The sequence below is a fragment of the Diceros bicornis genome, chromosome 2 (assembly GCF_020826845.1).
Source record: "Diceros bicornis minor isolate mBicDic1 chromosome 2, mDicBic1.mat.cur, whole genome shotgun sequence".
NCBI lineage: Eukaryota > Metazoa > Chordata > Mammalia > Perissodactyla > Rhinocerotidae > Diceros > Diceros bicornis.
Window position 1 is genome coordinate 40063680 of NC_080741.1, and position 23061 is coordinate 40086740.

Consider the following 23061-nt stretch of genomic DNA (forward strand, 5'->3'; position numbering starts at 1 on the left):
AGAGAAAAGAAGAGGGGCAAGATAGGAGGGGCGTGGTTGCCACGATCTGTTTTAAAGGCTCCTCTAACAAAATGAATATGTCAGTAGCCAATTGTGGTCAGCAAAAGGGCGTGTTTAATAGACTCTTCAGGCAGACTTCCCACCTGCCTGTCCTGCCCTTCCCTCCCCCCTCAGGCTTGTCTGAGGTTTCATTCCACAAATAAGCAGCAGATGAAATACTTTACAAGATACAGCACAGCTGATGTGAAGACTAAGGACCCTACTCTTACTTTAAGAGTATTAGGCCTTGGACTTGCCCTGCCTCATGCAATAAAGCAAGTTTTATATACACTCCCCATATCTTTTTCTAACATTTTCTTATATAAATTTAAATATTTTACAAAAAAAGGCTTTTTCCTCCAAACATATAAACTTGAGTGAAACAGATATTCCCCACCTGTGAATTTGTTTCTTCACTAAAATATAAATGCTATCTGACATTAAGGGTAAATGTCTTTTGACCACTGGAGATCACTCAAGTCTGAATTGCACCGTGGAGAAGGCACTTGTGTTTTCTGAGGTCTCCAGCAAGTTATCTCAGTGAGCACGCATAGAATCGCTGTTCTCCAGAACCTGTGCCAAGGCCTCCGAGTGCCCAGTCACTGAGGCAGCTGGGGAAAAATGGTGAGTAAACTTGATTCTAAAATTATGGAAATAGAAAAAACAGCATGGACCAGTTCTTAGTCTAGAATCAAACTACGAACAAGGTGTTCATTCATGAAGATTCAAACCTGTTTCATTCTCTCATAAATTATAAAATACAAAGGTGGCTATTTTAATGACATAACTCAAACAGTACTGAAAGGGGTTTGTATCGATGGACAAAAAGTCAGTCCCACTGGGCAGGGCCCCAAGGAGCACCCTCAGGTAGAAGGGTGGCCTCACTGCTGGGCCAGAAGCGCTGTCCTATTGGCCTTCATCTTCTCCAGCCGCTTGGCCAGGTGGCTGTTGGTCATCTCCATTTCCTCAATCTTGTCCAGTGCTGTTCGTAACTGGAGACAGGAGGGGCTCAGTTACTTCATGTGTCAGAAATAAAGCCCGGGACTACTTCATTTTCAACTTTCTGGGAGATAGAAGCACTGCTAATTATGACGGCCTTGCATAGGATCTCACAGCCTAATTTTTTTTCAGTCAGCTAGAGGTGTTAAATAATGATGCTGAGCATTAATCACAGAAAGGACATACAGAAGCTGGAGAGAAACAAAAATAAAAACTATCCTTTTTTCTTATTATCTAATTGGCCAAAAAAAGTAAATGGCAGTCACTGTGCAGGTCAAAAACCAACACAAAAGAGTAAGTGACTTACTGCTTTTTCCTTAAGATTGGACCCAGGATTAAATTCCTTACACAGCAAAAAATTTCCAAAGGATTTTTTTCTTTTTAGGAATGTATTCCAAGAAGCGTATTAAAACAAGTACCTCTCGTTGTAGCTTCCTCTTTTCTGCTTTCAGTTCATCTTCAACTTTCTCAGCATTCTCAGCAGCAGTTTTATATCTCAGCACCTGTCCCTCCAGCCGGCTAATCTGTAAATATTAAAACAGAGGCCTCTGCTATTGGGCACTATGAGCCACCACTTTTTCACAGTCAAGAAGGAAATACAATGTCATTACAAATTCTAAGTAATCTAACACTAACAAGTCCCTCAGAGTGAGTCATAGGTCCTCTCAGAACTCAACTGCTATTTATAAAATCAAGAAATGTCCCCAGAGAGGACTACAGCTGCAGAGACATTATGGGGCCAATTTCCCATAAGTTTTATGATGACAATATTGTTAAAGTGCCAAAGTCACACTGCAGGAGGAGACTCACTGAGTGGAAAAGTTTTTAGACTTTTTGAAATGTACAATAAGGAATTTTATTATAAACTATGATCTTGAATTCTCTTGAAATATCTACAAAAATAGCATTATAGCTACAGTTTTCTATGTTTTTACAGAAAACAGAAGGCTGAAGTGCCCTGCCAGGTGTTCTCTGCTGGCTTTTCCACTTTTTCGGTGTAGAGCTTCCATAGAGCTCCAACTGCAAGGGCAGCCCAAAGAAACCTAGGTGCTCACAGGGTGGGCCACTCAGATGCAGGAAGCAAATGTGTTTTAAGGGAATTTAAATCTCTTGGTACCATATAGAAGTACTTACGCTTTGCTCCAAGGTGGTTATATCCTGTTCTGCTTTTGAAAGCTTAAATTTGTATTCACTAATTTGTCTATTGGCGTCTCCTAGAACAGAAAAGAATAATGAATCACCTCTCAAAGGTGAAGGTGTGACCTATCAGGCAATGACACTCTCTGCAACACAGGAGAGGACCATGCAGTCTAAGACGACAAAACACAAATGCACACAGGGCAACCACAGCATCTCTGACAGCCCACGTTCTGGAACGTGAAACTCGAGCACTTGTGTTGCAATAGCATCCCTTGGATCTTGAGTTAGACGAAAATTCACTCTTTATCTCATGCTGTGTGTAGGTGAGCTTTGAGCAAGGAGCGCTGTCAGTGCAGCAGTGGCCCCCGCCAACCTTATCTGCAGCCCTATGGCCCAGGGAGCCTCCATGCCCATGGGACTGAGCCCTCCTGTTTCCCTGAACTCAGCCCTGAACCTTCCTACCTCTCAGCTTTCCTTCTAATATTCCACACCTCAGGTGCCATTTTCTTCTCACCTCTGATTTAAGTCGTAATCAACCTTCAAGGTCATGCTCAATTTTCACCTCCTTCATGACTCTCCTTAGGTAACTAACTTCTTCCCTTGTTGCATTTGATTTGCACTCTCTTTTGTGACATTTATCATACTTTCTTAACATTACATATGTATGTAAGGAGAGGGGCCCAGTCTTAGCCTTCTTGAATATACCTCTGTATCTAGCCAAGTGCTTTCCACATAGTGTATGCTTAATAAATATTTGCTGAAATAAATGCTTTTCACTAACATGTTGTGATGATGTGTTAAGGGTAGAGCTATAAATCATTAGCCGTACATAAACCTAAGAAGCAAATCATTTAAAATGAGAACTTTAAAAATGACGGGAGAAAAATTCCCTCCAGCAATCCAAATTTAACAAACATTTTAAATGCTTATAGGGTGGGAATCATAAGGCTTGCAGGAAATAAACCACATTAACCTACCTAACTTAAGAATTTTTCTGCTTTTCCATATAACTAAGGTTACAACTACCTATATAATCTTCAATGCAAGAGGTTTTTCTAACTGGATAGTTACTGTTACCCTAAAAGTAATGAGGTTATAAAACCCTCTCCCGAAAAGCCACTTCTGGGAGTAAAAGAGAACAATTCCTATTCCTGGGCTCTAAAACAGAAGCTTCAGGATCTTGTTTTTTAATTCTTAACTCCAGCAACTTATTATCAAAATGTGCTGCTTCGTTCTCACTCTCCAAACCACTCATTCCTTCCTGTTTTCAAAAGTGTTAAGTCCCTGGTCTCAGCTATTTCATGCATGTTTTGAAACTGCATTCCAAAACACCATGCTTAATAGCCAAGGTGCTGTCCAGACCCGAGAGTCACCAGGGTGCCTTTCCTGGCCCCTGGTGCGGGGGAGCTGCCTGCTCTTGTCTTTACTAGCCAGGCCCAGCCTTCTCTGGTTCTGTTCAGCTCATGTCAATCTCCAGCTGCACCCTGGGTACTTTCCCTACCTCCACAAATGCCAACTCTATAACACCTACCTGCTCTAGGACACATTCACACATAAATGCATGCCCATTCCCTCTCAATAGGATTCCTTCTGAATTTGCTGCTTTAGGCCAATCTCTTTCAAATTGATCCCCTGAACCCTCTCTAGGACTGTTGGCAGCCATTGTACTGATTCAGTTCATCACAGCCTCCTAACTAGTCAGCCTGCCTCTTGTCATGCCCCTGTCTTCATCTACCCTCCACACCAAAATGATATTTCCAGAACAAGATATTTACCGTGAAGTGTCACAGGGGTTCTGATATCCAATAGAGGAAATGATATTGACCTCAAAAGTTAGTATTAATAAGTTACTATTAATAAGCCTTAATCCAAGAAGCCTTTTCTATTTAGCTTAACTCAGAATATTTAGATGAAAAGGCCATGAAATAACCAATATTTTAAAATAAATTATCAGAAAAGCTATTGTCACACTGGAAAAATAAGTCTCCCCATCTGTGAATTATATATTATCTAACACATATAAATGGCTGCTGAAATCTCCGTACTATGGGAATTACTGTGAATACAGTAGGCATTTAAAAATAACAGGAGGTCAAAAGCAGAAAGGGAGAAAAACAAATAAATTTAGGTAAACAGAATAGGCTTACTTTGTGGCCTTGTTTTAAATTCCATCTAATAAAGATTAATTTGAGTCAACAATATTTCTGGGAAAATTCTGAAACTATTCAACATTAGTGTGAGTTAGTTCCAAATATATCCCTCCAATTATCCAAGATAAATTCCATAGAAAAAAACCGTAATTAAAAAGGGTGCTGTATGGGAGCTTAAAGATGACATAGGGATATGGAAAAGGACAATGTCAGGATGTCATTATTTGCAAAATGTTCCTAGAAATCACTTTGCCCAGCAGGGGGAAGAGCACTAACTCTTAATCCTCTCATCCTCTGAAGCATACAGGCTAGCAGAAGCCTCTATCTGGCTCCATTAGTGACCAGGACTGCTTTTCTGGACTGGCTGAGGACTAACTCATCTTTGTAACATAGCTCCTCTTGAGAAATGCGAATTACAAGACTAGCAGCCTGCTTGCAATCCCACTCCTAGGACACAGCCTACATACAGATTGGGACTGGCCTGTCCCCCAGCACCTACTCTGCATTTCGATGAACTGCAAGTCCGAGCCATTCTGCATTCCTTCCAGGTCACCCACCATGCCGTCACTCCTGGAGCACTTCTGCCGCTCTTCCTCTAACTGCAGCTTCAGTTTTCTAATCTGAAGGGAAATGAAGGCTCCTCAGCAAGATCCAGTCTCTCAAACAAAACAAATGCTTGGCCCAATGGCCACATCACAGAACAAGGCATATCCTCATCAGCCACAAATCATTCATTCAAAAACTATTTTACTGAGTGCCTACTATGGGGGACGCACTGTTCAAGGTGCTAGAGATAAGCTATGACCAAATACCAAAAGGAGCAAGCTCCAGAACCAGGTGTCCCAATAAAAATAGCCATAGTTTGGGGGCCGGCCAAGTGGCATAGCAGTTAAGTGCGCGTGCTCCGCTTTGGCGGCCCGGGGTTCGCGGGTTCAGATCCCGGGCACGCAACCAATGCACCACTTGTCAAGCCATGCTGTGGCGGCGTCCCATATAAAGTAGAGGAAGATGGGCATGGATGTTAGCCCAGGGCCAATCTTCCTCAGCAAAAAGAGGAGGATTGGCAATGGATGTTAGTTCAGGGCTGATCTTCCTCACAAAAAAAAAAAAGCCATAGTTTATTATTTGTGTAGGTTTGTGGAAAAGCACATCTTTTGGGTTTTTTTTGTTTCTTTTATTAAAAATAGAAAATTCCATGGGCAGTTAGATGCTTTGTGTTTAATTTTAGAGTTAGGTTAAATATTTAGAAAAGTTTCCCTATACAGAAATGATTGGAAATATATTTTTGAGTGTGGCTACATAGTTAATTTATCTTATTTTACCCAAAATAAAGGACATTCAAAGCAGCTTATTCATAATAGCCCAAAACTGGAAGCAATCCAAATGTCCATCAACAGGAGGATAAACAAATTGTGGTACATGTATATAATGAAATTACTACTCAGCAATAAAAGGGAAAGTACTACTGATACATGCAACAGAATGGCTGAATCTCAAAATAAGTACGCTGTATGAAAGATGCTAGACAAAGAAGAGTACATACTGTATAAACCCAATTATATAAAACTCCAGAAAATGCGAACTATAGTGACAAAAAGCAGATCAGTGGTTGCCTGGAGAGGGGGAGAGAGGGAAGGCACAAGAAGGAAGGTTTGCAAAGGGACGTAGAAACTTCGGGGAATTAACAGATATTTTCAACATCTTGATTGTATTGATGGTTTCACAGGTATTGCTATGAGTTGAATTGTGTCCCCCCAAAATTTGTATATTGAAGTCCTATCCCCAGGACCTCAGAATGTGACCTTATTTGGAAATTAAGTCACTGCAGATGCAATTAGTTAACTTAAGATGAGGTCATACTGGAATAGGGTAGGCCCCTAATCCACTATGACTGCTGTCCTTATAAAAAGAATGCCATATGAAGAGACGGACACATACAGAGGGAAGATGATATGAAGACAGAGAATGCTATTTATAGGCTAAGAAATGCCAAAGATTTCCAACAAAACACCAGAAGCTAGAAAAGAAGCATGGAACAGATTTCCCTTTACAGGCCTCAGAAGGAGCCAACACTGCTACTCTTTGATCTTGGACTTCTAACCTCCAGAACTGTGAGACAATAGATTTCTGTTGCTCTAAGCCACCTGGTTTATGGTACTTTGTTACGGCAGCCCTAGGAAACTAATACAGGTATGTACATTTGTACACTTTAAGTATGTGCAACTTATTCTACACCAATTATACCCTAATAAAGCTGCTTTTTTAATTTACAAAATCAAAAAACTAAAAAAAATAGGGTTGGGAAAAAACAAGGCCCAGTTGGAGACAGGAGTCTCACATATGGAAAACAAGGATATTAGGTGAACAGATGTGTATTGAATGCTGAAGCCTCTAGTCCACCCTCAGTTCCCAGAATGCAGACAGCCAGGCCTGTTCCCTCGGTCAGAAGGCTGGAGGATATCTCTGTTTAGAACTCTTTGACTAGCCTAAAATAGAAGACCAACGTTCCCACATTGAAGTTCCCAACAAAACACCTGGCCACATCAATTGTCACAAAAACTTGGACAAGCCTTACCCATATGCTCAGAGCTGCCCATCAGCTTTTTAGTACCCTACTTTTAAACTGACGACCAAATAAATATAGATAAAAGAGCATCTGGAAGGAAATAAACTATGCAGACAGGAAAAAACATCAGAAAACAAACCAACCAGCTTATCAATATCCTCCGAGATAAGTGAAACTATCTGCATCCTTGAAATGACTGAAGAAATAGAAACTCAATAAAAGAATGAGAAGATCAAGTTGCAAAAATCTTTTAGAAAGCAGAGCAAAAGAGATGGAACAAGAGGAGAGAAATAACAAGAAAGCTGAGCATCAGTCCTGAGGTCTAATGTCCCTCTCCATCAGAAATCAGAGTCATGTTTCCCCAAATGCCTATGAATCTCATCAACAGAGATCCAGGAAGCACCACAACTCAGAGCAAGTCGACCCCTCCCCTACAGAGGGGCCCACATCTGGAATGGAGACCAAACCTCCTCATGCCTCCTTTGTCCTCCATCATGAAGGGTCAAGGGTGAGTCTGCATGCTCAGAGTTCCAGGTGGCTTCCCCAACTGTCCTCACTCCATCAACAGGGGTCAAAGGGAAGGCTCGGCACTAGGACTAAGTGTACCACTCCCCCAATGGGGAAAGAGCAAGTTCCACACTAGGACTAAAGCCATGATTCCCAGACAACTCTGCTCTTTCAACACAGAGAGTTGTCAAAACTAACTGCCTGGGGTGAACCAGGACTAATCTCATTATCCCCGACATTCCTGTTTGTGTCCATCTCGACAGGAATGTTCGGAATTTCTCCTCTCCTGCACTCTTCTCCAAAAGGCTCTGTACAGCCCCTATTCTGTCTTCATCTCCAAACCTTTCCCAAAGCCTGAAACTCTTCCACTATACCCTCTGGATTATCACTGCGGCATCAGCAGAACCCCCTCCATCCTCAGTCTCTTCTCTAAGCATTCCCTTTACCTTGGTGCTCTACTGGAAACCTGCTCTCCCCTGAGAATCCGGCTTCCTCTGCAGCCCTCTAGAGTTCTGGCTGTTTTTCTCCCACAGCCCTCCTACCACGGAGCCTGAAAATGGAATCGGTGTCCTCTTGCTTTCCTTGCTGTTGCCCAGCTACTCTCCCTCTATCCTCCCTAAAATTCCCAGTTCCTAATCTCATCTCTTCAAACTATATATACTAACTACCCCTCATCATTGCTATCATTCCACTTTTTCTTTACCATTTTAGCTCCTGACATACTCCCTCAAGACTATTCCTGTCTTAATTCTTGGCCATTTCAAAATACATCTAAGTAGCGGATTTCTCCTACAACTGACGTCCGTTTCTGGAACACCTCCTCTCCAAGGATCTTGCCATCTATCCCTTCTTGCTCTCAACCACTCAGTCCCACAGTCATACACTTTATCTCATCATAAGATAACTGCAATCCCTACATAATTCAGTTCCATGTATCTTCTTTACACTATTCCTTATCTTTCCAGCTCACTCTCTGGACCCCAACTCAAAAAATCCTTTAACCTCACTGGCACCTCTAAACCCACTGTTTCCATCTTCTTTCCAGTGTGCCTTGATGTTTTCCTGGATGTCCTCTCAAACCTCCTTACCTAGTTTAATCTCCATGTCCATCATTATCATCACTCTCTTGCACACACTTACCTCCTCTGCTCTGTTATACTCGCCTAGTAAAATCTAACTCTCTACCCACTCCATGCCTGCACCTGTGCAGCTAAATGTAGCTGGAAAAATATATACAACAAATGCATTCACCTCTAACATACCATCTGATTTACTTTTTTATGTTTACTGTTTATTATCTGGTCTCCCCCAACTAAAATGTAAGGTCCACTAGGGCAGGGATTTTTTTTTTTAACTGATTTGTTCACTGAAATATCCAAAGTGCCTAGAATAGTGCCTGTTAAATAGTGGTGGAATCTCATTCAACATCTGAATGACTGAATAGGAGTTCCAAAAAGAGATAACACAGAACATGGGAAAGGAGAAAATCATTCAAGAAATTTTCCCAGGACTGAAGGATAAGAATTCTGAGAACTGACAGACATGAAAACTCCAAATCACAAAACTCTGAAATTTCAGAACACTAGGGAGAAAGAGAGTATGATACAAGCTTCCAGAGAAGGGGGACAAGATCAAAAATCAAAGTGTCCTTGAAATTCTCAACAGCCACACCGGAAGCCAAAAGACAATGAAGGAATTTATTAAAAAAAAAAAAAAAGTGAAGGTAAATGATTGCAAATCAGAATTCTATACCCAGTCAAACTGTTAATCAAGAGGGTAAAATGAAGACATTTTCAGGCCTGCAAAGTTAAGAAAAATTTACAGCCTACATACCTTTTTGTCAGGAAGTTACCGGGGAATGTACCAAAATAAGAGAATGAATAAAGGAGGAGGAAGGCATAAGACATTACAAAAAGGGAATCCACCCTGAACCACAGGCAGAAAAAACTCCAGATGGTGATGAAGGGTGGTCACATCTCTATACTGAGGGAGCGAGCCAGTAAGTTCAGAATGGGATGAGTCAGATGCTCTAAGAATCAAAAAGATGGAACTGAGAGAATACTTGATGCATCTGAAAACACTCAGGGACTGCAGCTAAATTAATGATAAAGACATAGGAAATCAAACAAATGAAAAGAAAAACCACAATGTTAACCTTAGGGAAATAAGGAGTTGTGAGGAGATGAAAGGCAATCCTAGAATGCTACATGGCTCCACTGTGAGTAGTGTTTACAGAGTTCTAGTAACATAAGCAGACTGGAATTACACTTCCTTTAGTAGGAGGATGTGGGGATGGGAAGTACACATGTGTGGTAGGGACAGGGGATGAAAGAAAGCTAAATCCTCATCTTCCATAGAAGGATGTCAACAGAGAATGCCTAAAATAGAACAATCAAGAAGCAACATAAGCATGTTATACAGAAATATACAAGGACAGTACACACCAAAAGAATCAGCTGAAAGAACCAAATAGGAATGGTCAGGGGTAAGGGTGGAGGAGGCAGGACAGGGAACTTCCGTCTTCATAACAAGCTCTGTAGAACTCTTCGACTCCTTAAACTATGTGTCCTATAAATATTTTTGAAAGAATAGGAAACAAAGAGGCAAAATATGAAATATATTTTTATCCTTCAAATCTTGAGTACTCATGTTTGAAATATGCACATTTCTTTCTAGTGTACATCTGAGTTTGCTAACATTTTACCACATGATTTGGTCAGTTACAATTAACGTTACCTTCTAATGAAAAGAATGCCTTTACCTGTGATAGTAGCTCTTCCTTTTCTCCAGCAAGTTTTCGTAGCCTTACATCTAAAACAAATGAAAAAGGTTGTAAACTAAATTTGTAATGATGTAGTATATAACAATTAAAAATAATTCTTCAAATTCATACACAGCAAACATTATCTGGTAAACAACTTACAGCTCTGAATATCAAAAGACATGAAGGCTTTAATGGTGTTAAGGAAAAGTACTTAATTATTCAACACATATGTCCACATAACTGATATTTATCAGCACACTAAATACAACATTTGCTCCCTCGGGCAGTGATTTTCCATTTAAAGACAAAGTGAAGCACAAAGATCATTTCCTTGTTTCAAAAATTTGCAACCTTTTACCAGTAGACAGACAACTCAAATGCCAAGGGTGCTCCCACAGGCTTAAGCCCTTAGCAGGAGAAAAAAAAATATACGGGAGAGAAGACAAGGGTAAGAGTGGGACTGAGAGGGGAAGCTGGAGCAAAAAAAAGACAGGAACACAATGTTGGAAGAGGCAAAGGTCCACAAGAGCTAGTGCAGGGAGGGAAGGGGACCAAGTCTAAGATGTGGGCCATCAAGAGCTCGTCTGAGGCTTAGTAGCAGGATCACTAGGGCTTGCTCATGGCCTGTGGTGAGGGCTGCTCCTTCCCAAGCATGCCTTAAAATAGGCCCCCTGGACTGAGGGGATACCCACAGATGAGTAAAAAAAAAAAGCAGCTGACACCTAGCCAGCGCTCCCGACAACCAACCAGGGTCACGGCCAAATGTAAGTTCTGGTTTCTTCAGCCCCTTCCAAACAGGCAAAGGAAACACTGAGCTGCCCACACCTGTACACATTCCATTCTCCAGAGCAGCTCTCTCACTCGCCTCGCTAGCATCTTCTGCTTTATCAAAGTGCTCTATAATTACATTTCTGGAATTCTGTATATTAGAGAACGATTACTAACTTTTAAAAAGTTTTCCGGCTTCCACCCCCTTACAGTATATCCCACTCCTCTAGGAAACCTACATATATATAAAAACAAGATAAAAAAGAGCGTTTTTTAATAAGTAAAAGTGAGCTGATGGTACCAAATCTATCTGTGCTATTCTTTTTCTCTAGCACAGGATTCTTAGTGGAAGCAATGGATGGGCATTTGTGTGGTTTCCTGAGAGAGGTGTCATTAGACTCTCAAAGGCTTAAATTTAAGAGACTTAGACTTTAAGAGGTTCAGAAGCCCTGCCCTGGAAATAACATTCCTGATATCTTCTTGGTCATCTGCTTCTTGCCTTAAGAAATGCAGTAGCAAAGAGCTACAGAACCCTGGGATAAGCAGCAGAACATAAAACCAGATGCTCCAGGAAGAAGAAACTTAAAACATACTTGGGAAGTCCTCTACCAGCCCACTGGTTCCCTGGGACAGGTGTGCTGGATTATCTCTTTGCAGGTTTGTATTTAAGTGAAAAAGCAATGTGCTATATTTAAGTGAAAAAGCAATATGTATACACCCACAATGTTTCCATCCAGGGGCCTGACAGCTACACTTACTGCCTTACGATGACCCAGATACTAGTTTCCCAAGGTCAAGGATGTCTGAAGACAATGTGCCCGAATTTCTTCCTGTTAGGGATCTAGATAGGGTTCAGACAGCCCTTGTGTTGTTTTTGTTTTCCAAGATGGGATATGAACAAGCTGGAAGTCCAATAGGACATTAATCCAAGTCAACACAGAAACCAGTGTCTTACCTAGTGGCCCTTCTCCTGCTGACTCCAAGACCTGAGCAGCTTCCTGAGACACAACAGTGATGGCTCCAACCACTGGTTCATGATTGACATCACCATTGGCAGTCCCATCGGGGATTATAACTAAGCCATGTTTCTGTGGGGAAGAAAAAAAACCTACCATCACAAAAGATGGCCCACACAGAAGCAATATGCTCTGTGAGGTGACTCTGTGGCTCTGTGAGGTGACTCTGTGACAATATATATTTGCCACAGGTAAAACCTGGTTAAACTAGTTACATGGAATTTAGTTCTGTAGAGGAAATGACTTAAACCTACCAAATCTGTATTGAAGAATAAACACTGGTTTGTACTCAGGCTAGGAAAGATGACAGGACAAAAATGAAGGAAGAATATAGCAGTGAGGGACTTGAGCTCCAGGCTAATGCTAACATACCTCTCCTGTCTTCACTGTCTCCTTCAGGTCAGCCAGCTCCTCTCTGAGCGTATCTCGCTCATTCCTAAGGCAGGCAATGTATTCTTTCTGTTTCTCTAGGGCCTGGTTTTAGACAGGGTAGCAAGGGAAAGAATGGCTCAGAAAAAGAGCAAGTGAAAGGTAGCAGAGAAGTACCTAATTCAAATAAACAAAGATAAAGGCATAAAAGGCAAGAAAGCAGTTAAAAGCTTGGAAACAAGCAGTTAGATACGGAAGGAAATACAAAGTTATGTGGATATACATCAGAAGAGAGTTTTAATAGAAACTGGTTAATTGTGCATAAATTTGGCAAAACATGCTTATCAAATTAGGCAAGAAAACAAGTCTTTCTTTTCCAGTCAATGAAAAAAACAGGAAAAGGAAGATGAAGACAGCTGTAATATTAAAATAGTTTTTCTCACTGACCTTCTTAGTACATTTTCATTTGGTGAACCAAAAAACACATTTCATATTTAACTAAAATAGTTTATTCAAGAATATACTTGACTTTTTTAAAAATTAAAAAACAAAAAAGGTTCTGGAAGAAAAATAACAAGTATACATAAGGTATTTTAATTAAATATTGGGTATAGTGATTGTTCTCAAGTAGTGTGGCAAATATTCCTCAAATACCACTTAATTAAAAACAGTTAATCTCCAAAGTGATTCTCAAGGACATATTTTGTTAATTAAATACAACTGAGTTATTTGGTTTTCCGATATACTTTCAAAATGTGAAAAATAAAAATAAAACACTGACAAAATAAATACAGCTCACCTATGGAGGGTAGCAGCACATGCGTTTTGGAATCAGGCTTTTCAGTCCTGGCACTTATTAACTTATCTATGCCTCAGTTTCCTCATCCAAACAAAAGAAAGGATAACAGCAGCACCCACCCATCCCATGACACGGGCTTAATGGAGCACTAAGTGAAAGGCACTGCCTGCAGTGCCTAAATCACCAGGGAAGGCTCAGGAAAAGCAGCTGGTGTCTCCATATGTATTTTCCCTGCCATTGCCTGTATCTCACAACTGTCAGAGCTGAGGAGGACAGTGCAGAAGCACGAACACATTTTGGTCATCAGTGACAAATCAAATCTACTCTATGAAATAAAATAACCCAGACTTTAAAACATAGCCAAGTTAAGCAGTCTATGTAGGGACCTGACAGCTGGGCTATTTCAAAAAGCCTTTCTCTACACATTTGTTCATATATTTAATGTTTTCTGCCAGCATTCTCATTAATCCAAGAAGTTAAACTACAACAGGTAGGTAACTTTAATCTTGGTTTATTGGGTTTAGAAGTGAGCTAACTGATGGCTGAATAGTTTGACAATTTTTTAAATCATTATAATCCTATTCTGCAACCAAACAATAAGTAAATAAGGCATGATAGCAACTACCATTGTATAGTTCCAACTACATGGCAGGCACTGTTGTATATATCTAATTTTGCTCTTATATTTATATATATAATTTCTCCCTTATTACCCTGTACTTGTCTTATACCCATTTCACAGATCAAAAAATTGAGGCTCAGGGGCCAGCCCGGTGGCGCAAGCGGTTAAGTGCGCGCGCTCCGCTGCGGCGGCCCGGGGTTCGCTGGTTCGGATCCCGGGCGCACACCGACGCACTGCTTGGTAAGCCATGCTGTGGCGGCGTCCCATATAAAATGGAGGAAGATGGGCACCGATGTTAGCCCAGGGCCGTCTTCCTCAGCGGGAAAAAAAAAAAAAAAGAGGAAGATTGGCGGATGTTAGCTCAGGGCCGATCTCCTCACAAAAAAAAAAAAAAAAAAATTGAGGCTCAGAGAGATTATATTGTTTTGCCCAAAGTCACAGTAAGTGGCAAAGCCAGAAAATGAATTCAGTTCTTTTTGGTTCCAAAGCCCTTGCATACTTTTTCTATATCACAGCCCCATGAAGGCCACTACTATGTTCCCTTATTATCTTCTCAAATGCTGCTAGAAAAGTAGTCCATTAGGCAAGTTCTACTCCTTAATTCCAAACTGCAACATCAATATCTAACTTCCTTTCAACAATTTACATTCACACCATATGATGTGTCTTGAGTCTGCCTGTAAATTAATAATTTGAATTTCTAGCATCATAAGGCATTTACTCTAACACTTCAAGCTAATATTAACACTCCATTACATTAATAACAAATGTAACATTAGGACAACAAAGCACAAGCATTACTTTCCCATCTGCTGACAGTCGCTTTAATCTCTGCTGGGTTAGATATTTTTGGTTATTGGTATCTGCGTGCATAGTTCTGCCATGCATCACCCCGTGTAACTGGGTCAGTGATCACTGCCACAACATGCTCTAGATAAAACACCACCACTGAATATAAAAGATCTCTTAGGAACAGACCAATCTGAAACTAGGAATTCTAGCAAATGCTAGAACATGCCATTTGTTCCTCTTCCACATCTTATAGTGTGGATTTTATCTTTACTTTTGGACTTTTTAACTTCATCTTCCCATAATTATGGGTGGGAAAATAAAATACATCCTGTAAGTTCTCCCATTTCACCACAAAATTTGAAGACTACTGAAATACCTTATAACTGGACCAAATGTATTCACGCTGGATCTGAAATCTTCTGTATTACCTGACCATATAACCACTACCCTTGTGTTTACATTCAATAATAGCTCCTACAGTAGACTTTTTTTTTAGGGTAAAAAATACATGCTTGTGGAGATCTAAATAATTCTTTACCCCGACCTAACCTCAAATTCTAGTGTCAAGAAGCCTGAAGGATATGTATAATAGGCTGAACTTTTGGGAAACAGGTTAATTCTCTGCATAATTGCATAAGGGCACAAATATCTTTAGTCAGAATGGGAGTGAGTCTTATGCTGGGCTATACAGATATGCAAGTGCTTTGTTTATACCTTTGTATATTCCACACATGGCACCTGGCACTTGGAACTGCCATGGGGCTATGGGTACAACCACTAGGATCAATGAAGAACGCAAGAAAACAACTTTAACATGAGAATAATGGCCATGTTCCTTTATCAAGTTACTAAATTTAAATCTTGAAAACGAAGCTAGAGACGAGTGATGCATTAAGTCAGTCACTGACCATAGTGAAAATGTGTCTTCTAAAAGTCAAAGGAAGACCACCTCACATGCATTAGGATGGCTACGATCAAAAAAACAAAAAACAAGTTCTGGTAAGGATGTAGAGAAATTGGAACCCTTTGCACTGGTGGGAATGTAAAATGGTACAGCTGCTATGGAACACAGTATGGCTGTTCCTCCAAAAATTAAACATAGAATTACTATATTACGCAGCAATTCCACTCCTGGGTATATACCCAAAGGAAATGAAAGCAAGGTCACAGAGAGTTATTTGCAGACTCATGTTCACAGCAACATTATTCACAATAGCCAAAAGCTGAAAGCAAACTAAGTGTCCATCAACAGATGAGTGGATAAACAGAATGTGGTATATACATACGGGGAAATATTATTCAGTCTTAAAAAGGAAGGACATTCTGACACATGCTACAACATGGATGAACCTTGATGATATATGCTAAGTGAAATAAGCCACCCACAAAAAGACAAATACTATATGATTCCACTTGTATGAGATACCTAGAGTAGTCAAATTCACAGAGACAGAAAGTAGAATGGTGGTTGCCAGGGGCTGGGGGGGAGAAGAAATTGGGGAGTTGTTGTTTAATGGGTACAGAGTTTCAGTCAGTTCTGTAAGATGAAAAGAGTTCTGGGGATAGACGGTGGTGACGGTAGCACAATAATGCAAATGTATGTACTACCACTAAACTCTATACTTAAAAATGGTTAAAATGGTAAATTTTATGTTTTTGTATTTTACCACAACTTAAAAAAATTTTTTTAAAGTCAGAGGAGGGATGAACTACTGATACATGCAATAACTTGGATGAATCTCAAGGGAATTATGCTAAATGAAAAAACGTTAATTCCAAAAGGTTATATATTGTATGATTCTGTTTACATAACATTCTTAAAATGGCAAAATTATAGAAATGAAAAACAGATTAGTGGTTGCCAGGGCTTGGGATGGGGTAGGGGAGGTAGTAAACATGGTATAAAAGGGCAACAGGAGAGATCCCTTATGGTGACGAAAATGGTATCTTGACTTTATCAAGGTCAATATTCTGGTTGTGATATTGTACTACAGTTTTGCAAGATGTTACATTTGGGGAAAACTGGATAAAGGGCATACAGGATCTCTTTGTATCATTTCTTACAATTGCATGTTAATCTACAATTACCTCAAAAAATTTTTTCAAGTTTAATTAAAAAAAAAAAAAGCCAAAGGATCACATTATTATCTACCACATAAAAAGAAGATACCCACTTATTCATTCAATAATGCCAAGAAAGCTAAAAAGTCACATAATTTATATCGTAACCATCAGTGTATCTTTTTGACAGAAAATTTTTGTTTTATTTTGAATAGCTATTTTATTGGACTGAGAGGTTTGGGGTTTTTCTGTAACTGGTCCAAAATAATCAGTTTTAAATACTAAGATAATTATACAAAATAAAAATCGTAGACCTGCAGATCTGTGCTAAAGACAATTATGTAAAGTCCTATAGGAAGCCCATTCTAGATAGTGACCAGGTTTTACCTAAAAGTACAAATTTCATCTCACACCCTACTTTGCACCATACATTTTTTCACATCTCATTTTAAATTCCCCAAGGAAAAAATTAAATAAAATCAGTAGTTCACAATCACAATTTCAAAACTTTTAACAGAGTTCATTTGTTCATTTATACCCCAGAAGGCTCTTCTATAGAGCATTGAGTGGAATTTTAGAAAGTTGGTTTTTAAGTATCAGAAACTCCAAAAGGTAGCTTTATTTCTTCAAAACTTTCAGTCTATCAAACTCTTAAGAAATAATTTTGTTTCCCATGTGTTTATTAATGAGAGGATAGGGTCCTTGGAGACATGAAAAGAACTGGATATCAGAATGCCTCTAACAATGGTGGGTATGATCCAGAGGGCTTCACATCCAAGCATGTCTACTGCAGGTGCTCTGAGGTATCTTTGCCAACTTTTCCCTACCCTCTCTAATCTCAAGCAGAACAAGACTTTCTCACTATGTCCTCAGGCCAAGAGTTTCCTTCTCTCTGTTTCTTCCAACACAGCCCTTCCCTGACAAGGTAAGCCTCTGGCAGCTACGGCTGTGGTTCCCCTACAGCAGAACAGAGAGCTCATCCCATGAGATGTATGTGGCTGCCAAATGCCACATGGGACAAACTGGTGCGAATTTTTTCAGCCTCCTGTGTATCTGGAAACTACCTGAAGGGCTTAGCAAAAAAGCACTGAAGACTTTTTCCTTATCTGGGCCCCTGCTTTGGGGAGTTAACGGGTTATAATTAGAGATGACGTCACAGTTTGGCAGCTCTGGCAAATCTTACATTCCTATTCACTTCCGTAATTAAACTGATTTTAATCTCTTCCTATTTTATTCACCAAGGATTTATGGGATGCTAATAACTTTTCCCCACTCCCACTCCTTATCCTCTTGTTTCTTATCCAAATTCTTGCAATGTAAGGAAATCAAGTTACCCACAGAGTTTGAATTAAATGCCTGTGGCTGCTTCTGGATAAGAATCCTAGGGGAATAAAGAAAACTTCCTTAGAAAGTTCCTCCTTGTAGGTTTCGCAAGACCAGAGACAGCTAGAAAGAAGAGTTCTTTCCAGGCATACTATCAGGTTTTCCCATGCAAGTTTCTTTCTGTCTTCTGTTTATTCATATTTCACAATGTATAAATGCTAAAAATAATCAAAAGGACAGACTTTTAGTAATCTCTAGGTTAAATTATATTGGTCTATTCCTCATCAATGAGCTTCAGACCAAAGCCCAATTTCATCTCATACCCTAATGTTTTTATCTTTCCAAACAAGTGTGTCCTGGAGGTCAAACACCTCTTTTGTCATGGTGTCTATTTTCTTCTGCATACGTTGATTCTCCTGCAGAGGAAGAGGGAAGAGAAGTAATAAAAGAGCACAAAGGAAAAAGGGAAGGGGTTGGAGAGAGGAAAACAAAAATAAAGCTGATAAAGAAACTTAACAAAAGGGGGAAAGTCTGTGATGAACAGGAAAAGCGAGAGTTGCTTGCTAAAAGGAAAGGTGATATCCAGTGTCTTGGAGACAGGTTTCTCATCGGCTTGCCGCTATAAAAGTAAGCAAGGGGACTGGGAATAACTGTTTCAACCACAGCTATGTGCCAGCAAGCCAGCTAGGGTTTCTGTGTACAGAGAACTCCATATGTGTACTCTTCCTTTGATAAGTGCCTTTGTCTAAACATGGAACAAGTTACATTTCTAGAGAGGGAAATTCAGATTTGCTTATAAACAAACAATTCTTATCATAAAGAACATGAAGTAGTTTTAAACTTCATTTTTTTTAAGCAGACTTAAAAAAATACAAGAGGGAAATATTTCAGCTTAATCATTCTTAATTTCTGTCAGCAGAATCTATGATAGCAAAAATATCATGAATTACGAATCAACAGTCACATCAGTTTTTCAAAAACTAGAATTTAGCATTTAGCAATTCTTAAACAACTCTTCTAACTAGGCAACGATGTTAAGTTTATACCCTCACGTTAACAGGTTTTCTTTATGCATTATTGGTAAATTATCATCACCTACTTTCCCTACTCACACATTTCTTATCTACTTTACCATGCGATTCTCAATTCTAGACTAAAAAGTATTATTTTGTCATATTCAAGGTTTTTCATCTAAAAGATACTAATTCTAAACATAAAAGTCACCTAAAACTAAGATTTTTAAAGTTTGTATACCGAGCACACTGGGCTTTTAAAGAAACCACAGTAACAAATTATACAAATCAAGCATTACAATTCCTCTTAAACGCAAACATCAAATTAAAAACTAGAACACTTAACCAATTCTAACTTAAGCTATTAAATCTGAGAAGCAGCTCCCAAAGTAGTTTTATTATTCGTTTGAAATCATAAAAGGGGAAAAGTATGTATCTTAATTAGAAATTAAGAAATGACAAGTGGCTGGCATATTGACGCACAAAAACACAAAAGGACAAAAAGGGAGAGGAATTCAGATTATTTTTAAATACCAACAGGATACAGAATTTGGACAATATGCTTCTCGCCATAGATGGAAAACCAAGGCAACTAACTTCACATGTAATCTGATATTTTCAAAGGGTTATCTGTTTCTGCATTTAGAAATCACAAATTCTACTTCCTTTCAACAGGCTATGCTCAATTCAATTATTCTCAAGAACGATGAAAAGTAACACAAATACACAAATAGAAAAACAGTCATTTCTTTTCTTCTATTGAATGGTTTTTAAAGTTATTTACAGGGAGAGAGATTAAGTGAGGCTGGTCTGGGGTGGGGGAAAAGTGGGAGGAAAAAAGACAGGGGGTGGGGGGGAATCTGACCGACAGATGTGGATGAGTATGAGCATGGTTAAGTGAGGCATCTCCTAGGGATCATTAAGAGCTGGCTTCTTGATATCACTCGCATGTCCTCCACACTAAATTAACATTAGATGCTCTTGACAACCACACCAAGGTAGTGGGCAGGATCCCTTCCCAACAAATTTAACTCCATACTTACAAAAAACAACAACCTCAAGAGGAAAAACCACATTTAAAGAGAAACAGAGGCACAAAAGGATGACAAATGCTTTCAAAGGTTTCTTGGGTAGACCACACTGCTCCCCATTCCTAAGATGTAGCCAACACTGTGGCACTCAGAGTTCCTCTACCAGCAGAAACCTGAACCTCAGCACTGGCCAACCTTCACCTTTTTGTATATAAGGTGTTTTGACAATTTCTTCTTTTCATTTAACCACCTCAGAAATGTACATACCTGAGTGAAGATAAACTTCTTATTCCCCAAAATCACGTCTCAAAAGATAGCATTCACTACATTCCAAAGAATAATGGTACTTTGTAATTTTTCCTTTTGCCCATTTCCTAAGATATCTTTAGGAAAGAATGTGCTTAGGAATAAGACAATTACAAAAGCTTCTGCTGTTTAAAGGGGAAATGTTTATAGTGTTCATAGTATTAATGTGTTTTTTTTTTTTTGTGAGGAAGATCAGCCCTGAGCTAACATCTATTGCCAATCCTCCTCCTTTTTTTTTTGCCCCGCAAAGCCCCAGTAGATAGTTGTATGTCATAGCTGCATATCCTTCTAGTTGCTGTATGTGGGATGCGGCCTCAGCATGACTGGAGAAGCGGTGCTTCGGTGCGCGGCCAGGATCCGAACCCGGGCCGCCAGTAGCGGAGCGCGCACACTTAACTGCTAAGCCACCAGGCCGGCCCCATAGTATTAATGTTTTAAGCCTGCCTTTATGTGTCATGTTGTAAAATGTTAGGGTACAGCCAAATGTGAAGAGACAAGTACACTCTTTGCGGTATTTTAACTTTCTTTCCTCCCAACACACAGCCCCTCATCCCATTCAATGCATTTTTTCAAAATTAAGTATTTCCACAGTTCATGTACATACCTCAATAAGCTCATCTCTCTGTCGAAGGCCTTCTTTAAGTTCATCCATCTTATGCTGCAGCACACTACACATATGTTTCTGCCTTTCTAACTCCTGTTATTAAACAAATGATATGGTTTGCAATGATCATGGCACATGACAAACTGGAACATCTATGATATAATAATACAGAGGCTAAGTATGACCTCCAGAAACACGCCTTGACTGCCAAAACATAGTAACTTAGAAAAATTCTGTATTCTATGAAAAAGTTCATAAAATTTAAATTTTTCATCTCAGAGGATTATATATCTAGAAAACCCAAACTTATCCATGGCAAAATTACTCTGAAAAGTGCAATGGCTTAGTAAAAGTAACAGGTTATAAAAATAATATACAAAATTCAATAATCTTCATAGATACAAACAAAATCTAGAGAGAAGATGTAATAAACACAGTATCAAAAAATAAGATTAAGAAAATACACACATATAAACTTATAAAATATATCCAAAATCTATATGAGGAAAATTATATAAAATATTCCTGGAAGACAGAGAAGCAGAACTGAACAAATAGAAAGGCACACCATCTTCTTGGATAAAAAGACTCAACATCATAAAAATGTCAGTTCTCCCCTAAATTAACCTATACATTTAAAGCAGTCCAAATAAAAATACTATCAGGTTTTTTCCTCTTCAAAGCAAGACAAGTTGATTATAAAGTTTATTTGTAAGAAAAACATTAGAAAAAATAGCCAGAAAAAAAACGTACTGAAAAAGAAGAAAGCTAGCCTTACTAGAGATTAAAACACATTATAAGGCCTATATAATTAAAACAGTGTTGTAGTGGCATATGAATACAGACCAATGGAGCAGAAAAGAAAAGCCAGAAATAGACCCAATTACATAAACAAATATATTAAACAACAACAAAACAAAAAGAGCAACTCAAATCAATGAGAAAAGGTAGACTTTTAAATTAGTGATGGTGGGAAAACTGGATAGCCATAGGGAAAAAGAAAATTGGAACCATACCTCACACGACACACCAGGACAAATTCCAAATAGATCAAAAGTGTACAGAAAGAAAAGAGAGGGAGGGAGGAAGGGAGGGAGGGAGGGAGGAAGGGAGGGAGGGAGGAAGGGTACAGTTACTAGAGAAAAGATGAGTGAATTTCTATAACCAAAGAGTGGGGAAAATATCACTAAAAAATGACTCAAAAATCCACAAGCAAGAAGGGGAAAGGGGTATTAAATTAGACTATATAAAAATAAAAACTTTTGAATGGCAAACGACACGATAAGCAAATTGAAAAGACAAATGACACACTGCCAAAAACAAAAATTTTACAACTTATATCAGAGATGCAATGTTATCATCTCTCCATATAGAGAGCCTCTAAAATTAGAAAGAAAGAAAGAAAGAAAAAAAAAAACACTACTATATAGAAAAACAGGCTAAAGAAATGGACAGTTCACAGAAAAGGAAACAGAAATCGCTCTAAATATGAAAAGATGCTCACACTAAGAGAAATGTCAAGTAAAACTGTATTTCTCACCAAAACACTAGTAAAAGTCCAAAAACTTGACAGCATATCTAGGGGAAAGTACTATGGGCAAAGAAATAGGCCCTCTCATACTTTTGGAGGGAATGTAAAATGGTGTAAAAATTCAGCAGTTTCTAGAGAATTACCACACCTTTCAACCCAGCAAACCCACCTTTATGACTCCCATAAGACTGGCAGAAATACAAAAAGACCCATGCAGTACACTATTTTTTAACAGCAAAAGACTGCAAACAACTCGAATGTCCATTAACAGGGAACTGGTGGAATAAACTATAGTATATCCACACAACAGAATAACTATACAGTGATAAAAAAGAATAAGGAAGATCTCTATATACTATAGTCATAAGGTGATAAAATCAAGGTACAGAACAGTATTTATAGTATGCTATCATTTCTAAGAAAGGAGGCATGCAAATATACATATTTGTGTATATATATATATATATATAAATTTTTCTGAATGGCAAAATTTATACATCTTCTTAGATTTTAAAAAATGGAAAGATAAACCATTTAATTTAAAAATTCCCATAAGGAAGGAGGGAATAGGGATGAATAGACAGAGATAGATGACTGACTTCTCTGAATATATTTTCTTTGCTGATTTGACTTCAGATCTATGTAAATATTTTACATAACT

The 23061-nt window shown here is 38.9% G+C and overlaps 1 protein-coding gene across 10 annotated transcripts in view; it reads right to left on the minus strand.

The window, feature by feature from the left end:
* Window positions 1–757: 757 nt before the first annotated feature.
* The window catches only part of LRRFIP2 (LRR binding FLII interacting protein 2), a 108669-nt gene continuing 86365 nt past the window's right edge, over window positions 758–23061 (minus strand). For 4 of the 10 annotated variants that reach the window (XM_058554930.1, XM_058554912.1, XM_058554949.1 and 1 more), the window contains 8 exons: window positions 20870–20962; window positions 12322–12423; window positions 11889–12021; window positions 10163–10212; window positions 4828–4948; window positions 2173–2252; window positions 1458–1562; window positions 758–1031 (listed from right to left, as the gene is read on the minus strand). In XM_058554930.1, coding sequence (XP_058410913.1) covers window positions 921–1031; window positions 1458–1562; window positions 2173–2252; window positions 4828–4948; window positions 10163–10212; window positions 11889–12021; window positions 12322–12423; window positions 20870–20962 — 795 coding nt within the window. In that variant the 3' untranslated portion in view covers window positions 758–920. Of the gene's footprint in view, window positions 1032–1457; window positions 1563–2172; window positions 2253–4827; window positions 4949–10162; window positions 10213–11888; window positions 12022–12321; window positions 12424–18238; window positions 18332–20869; window positions 20963–23061 lie in introns of all 10 variants that reach the window. The other 6 variants (XM_058554969.1, XM_058554939.1, XM_058554918.1 and 3 more) reach the window with 3 other exon arrangements.